At 41.9% G+C, this 4356-nt stretch overlaps 1 protein-coding gene across 1 annotated transcript; it reads right to left on the bottom strand.

Annotated features, from left to right (window-relative positions):
* Positions 1-256: 256 nt before the first annotated feature.
* On the bottom strand, positions 257-1591 carry LOC138889230 (uncharacterized). The gene is made up of 3 exons (XM_070172505.1): positions 755-1591; positions 587-685; positions 257-325 (listed from the first exon to the last, which is right to left on the bottom strand). The coding sequence occupies exons 1-3, from the start codon at positions 1589-1591 to the stop codon at positions 257-259; spliced, it is 1005 nt and encodes a 334-aa protein (XP_070028606.1).
* Positions 1592-4356: the final 2765 nt, after the last annotated feature.

Genomic DNA, 4356 nt, shown 5'->3' with positions numbered 1-4356 from the left:
TGACAGTCCTGGTGAGAATCATCTCATTTTCCGCATTGGTAACCACAGTCATACCACCCTTCTTCAGTACACATTGCACCGTCGAAGTCCAAGAACTATCCGAGATGGGGTACACAACCCCTACATCCAACCACTTGATCACCTCCTTTTTGACAACCTCTTGCATAGCCTCATTAAACCTCATCTGATGTTCAACGGAGGGCTTGACATCTTCCTCAAGAATAATTTTGTGCATGCAAAAGGCGGGGCTTATCCCCTAGATATCAGCTATAGTCCATCCAATTGCCTTCTTCCATTTTTTGAGCATCGCCAATATGGCATCTACCTGCATATTAGTAAGACAAGGGGAAATAATAACTGGAAAAGTTGAACTAGGGCCTAAGAATTCATACCTGAGGTGTGGAGGCAAAGACTTCAACTCCAATATGGGAGGTTCCTTGATTGAGGGCTTTATTGGTGGAGTTTTTCTATTCTCAAGATCCAATGAGAGCTTTCGAGACTCATAAGAGTACGAGCCCATTCCATGCAACGCATTGACACACTCCACCTATCCTTCATCCTCATTGACATCAAGGTTCAACAATACCATTTCTAGAGGGTCCTCCACATTAATCACTGCACTAGTATTATCAACTATCACTTCCGTGACAAGATCCACGAAAGAGCACACTTCAGTACTGTTGGGCTGCTTCATTGACTTGCATACATGAAAGACCACTTTTTCATCACCCACCCGAAAGGTGAGTTTCCCTACTTCCACATCAACTAAGGCCTTCCTAGTTGCAAGGAAAGGTCTTCCCAATATGATCGTAACCTCATAATGAACCTCATAGTCCAAGATCACAAAGTCAGCAAGCAAAATGAACTTGTCCACCCGAACAAGAACATCATCTATAATACCAAACGGCCTCTTCATAGTTCTATCTGCCATTTGCAACCTCATTGAAGTAGCCCTCGATTTCCCAATACCCAAAGTTTTGAACATGGAGTAAGGCATGAAATTGATACTTGCACCCAAATCATAAAATGCCTTTGCAAAATCCGCGCTCCCAATGGTACATAGGATGGTGAAAGCGCCGAGATATTTAAGCTTTGGAGCCATCGAGTGCACAATTGCACTTACTTGGTGAGTCATTTTGATGGTCTCACAGTCCATGGATCTCTTTTTAGTCACCAAGTCTTTCATGAACTTGGCATAACCTGGCATTTGCTTAAGAGCTTCCACCAAAGGAACATTGATTGATAAGCTCTTCATCGTGTCAATGAATTTTCTAAATTGGTTCTCATTCTTTTGCTTTGCAAGCCTTTGAGGGTAAGGTGGAGGAGGCCTTGTCAAGGGAGCCTTAGCCTTTGGCAATACCATTTCTGGTATGTCTATTACGTGTTCCCTAGATGGGTTCACGTCATCTTGGGTCTCCACCTCATCATCATGAACATCAATCCTCACTTCCGCATTCACATTCTCTTCTCTCACTTGCTCATCAACTAAAGGAACATCATCATATTTCACTTGAATCTCATCACTCATAATTTCCTTTTGCTTGGAGGTATTCACATCACCACCTCGACCACTTCTAGTAATTACCGCCATTGCATGCCTGGTGTTGTTCCCACCCTTCGGGTTTATTATCCTATCACTAGGTAGAGCCCCTTAGGGTGAGTATTCAAAGACTGTGAAATTTGGCCAAGTTGAACCTCCAAATTCCGGATTGAATTATTGTGGGATGCCAACTGGGCATCAGAGTCGGCGTTCTTCATCATCATTTGTTCAAACATCATCTCGATCCTTCCTATATCATTGTTTGACAAGCTAGGACCTTTGGACAGAAATAGATGTGGGTTGTTTGGTTGTTGATACATCGGAGGCCTTTGAAAGCCTTGCCCCTGATTCCCTTGGTTGTCATTGTTCCAACCCCCTTGGTTGTTGTTTCCTCCCAATTGTTGTTGTTGCCACTCCAGCTGCCCTGATTGTTCTGGTTGCCCCAGTTTTGATTGTTGTTCCCCCAGTTGCTATTGCCTTGTTGGTGTTGATTCCCCCAATTTCCTTGGGATCTCCATTGTTGTTGTTGGTTAGGAGAATTTCCCATTTGTCCTTGGTAATTGTTCACATACTACACTTCTTCATTTTGCTTATCATAGCCCTCATCTTGATTGAAACCACCACTACCTTGGTCATATTGATCCGGACTATCTTGACCTTATTGATCTCTTTATTATCTCTTATTGACCAACATGTTGACACCTTCCATAACATTTACTTGTCTAGGAGCTTGAGCTTATTGCAATTGATATTTTGCCAACTGGTTCATTGTGGTAGTTAACTCCTTTATTGCCTGACCATGATCGTGGAGCTCTTTGTGCAAGTGGATGACAGTAGGGTCACCCTGTGACACATTTGCTCAACTTTGCCAAGCTAAGGAAGTATCTTTCATCTCATCCAATATCTCACACGCCTGATCATAAGGTGCGTTCATAAAATTTCCCCATGCTAGCTGGTCCACTACACACTGATTGGTCGTGTTAATGCCACGGTAGAATGTCTGCTGAATCATTGCTTTGGTCATGCCATTGTTCGGACATTAGGTTCCTGTTTGAAGGCCAAAATCTCATCTCTCAAAGTCGCCATATGCCCCGGCGAGAAAATTTTTGCTATGAACTTGTCCGCCAACTTATCCCAAGTAGTGATGGAATAGTTGGGAAGCCTTTCAATCCAGTCCAAAGTTTTCCCTCTAAGTGAAAAAGGGAACAATCCCAAATGAAGTGCATCCTCTGACACATTTGCTTGCTTGCTTCCCCAATAGGTATCCACAAAGCCTTTAAGATGTTTATAGGCATCCTGATGGGGAGCACCTGTGAAATACCCTCGCTACTCTAACAAAGTCAACATCACATTTGTAATTTGGAAATTGCCCGTCTGGATCCGGGGTGGGACAATTGCACTAGCATATCCTTTGTTTGGAAGCACCCGAGGAGCCGCTCTTGGAGGGGGGGAAGGGTTTGGAACATTATCATTGGCCTGGTGGCCTCTCCTTTGAGCTTGAGTCACTATAGGTATCTCATAATCAATATTGCCATCTACCTCCTCCCCCGGAATAGCATTTCCAAGAGGGTAATTGTTATTGTTCGCCATTTTGTACCTAAATTGGTGACACACACAAATTAGTATCACAGAAGGAAAGAAAAAAAATACACAAAACTATTTAGATAGATAGCCAAAACTGTTAGCTCCCCGACAATGGTGCCAAAAAATGATATGGTCCAACCCTACACCACTATAGAGTGGTAAGAGTGGTCGATGCAGTTTTTACCCGAGAAGGTCGGGATCGAATCCACAAGGAGCTAAAACAATGTTTGGAATTGGATTCCTATCTAATCCAACAGTGTGTAGTGCTCTTGATTACACTTCTAATCATTCTTGTTTGTTTGTTACTTCTAATTTTATACTAATTTTGCGCGAAATTAAGCTAAGTAGATATGTTTGTAAGGTTTTCTAAATGGGTAAAGAGGAACTAGGGAAGTGACTTACTCCTAGGTGAGTATCTAATGGGATCTAGAACTTAGGGCAATAATGTTATAGTTGGGATCGTGATATAGCCAATGCACGAAGCTACTCACTCTACACCTCTCGGTAGTAAGAGTGACTTTGCCCTAATTGGCTTTCTCAATCCCAATTGGGTGTTCATTTTGTGCAAGCAATGTTGGCTCAAGTCGAGTATTACTATCTCTAGGTTTAACCCTTTAATTGGGGCTATCAATCTCTTGAATACACCCCAATTCCTTGTTGGCATGAAATTCCTAGACTTAGTCTCTCTTTCTCATAAGAGCCTAAGTCAAAAAGGCACAAATTAGTATTTGCAACCACTAATTCAATATAGAAAGTATAAATCAGGCCAAATAACAATCATTCATAAACATCTAAGCCCTAAAATAAAAGACTCATTAAATACCCACACTAGGTTGATCCAATACCCTAGATAATGGGTTTATCTACTTATAATTGAAGAGGAAATCATAGATTGAGATGAAGAATAACCCATAAAATATAATTACAAGATAAGAAACTAATTTTAATTGCTAAACAAGCTACAAAATTACTCAAAATAGCTAAAATAAGGCGTTCACGTGCTCACTACTGATAAGATGACCTAAAAATCTAAAAAAGTAGTATTTATACACAGCTAAGTTTTTCAGACAAAAATGCCCTTGACAGAGGTACCGCAGACAGCGAAAAATGGACCACAACCGCATAAAATCAAGTGCCTTCCAGCTCAACTTCCAACTCTTTGAACCTCTTCACCGCGGACCGCGGTAAACGGACCGTTGTCGCGGTAGGTCCTTCGCTCTGCGTTCGCGGTG

The sequence above is a fragment of the Nicotiana sylvestris genome, chromosome 4 (genome assembly GCF_000393655.2).
Source record: "Nicotiana sylvestris chromosome 4, ASM39365v2, whole genome shotgun sequence".
In the NCBI taxonomy this organism is placed as follows: Eukaryota; Viridiplantae; Streptophyta; class Magnoliopsida; order Solanales; family Solanaceae; genus Nicotiana; species Nicotiana sylvestris.
The sequence above is the reverse complement of the archived record's forward strand: the minus strand, read 5'-3'. Positions and strand labels throughout refer to the sequence as shown.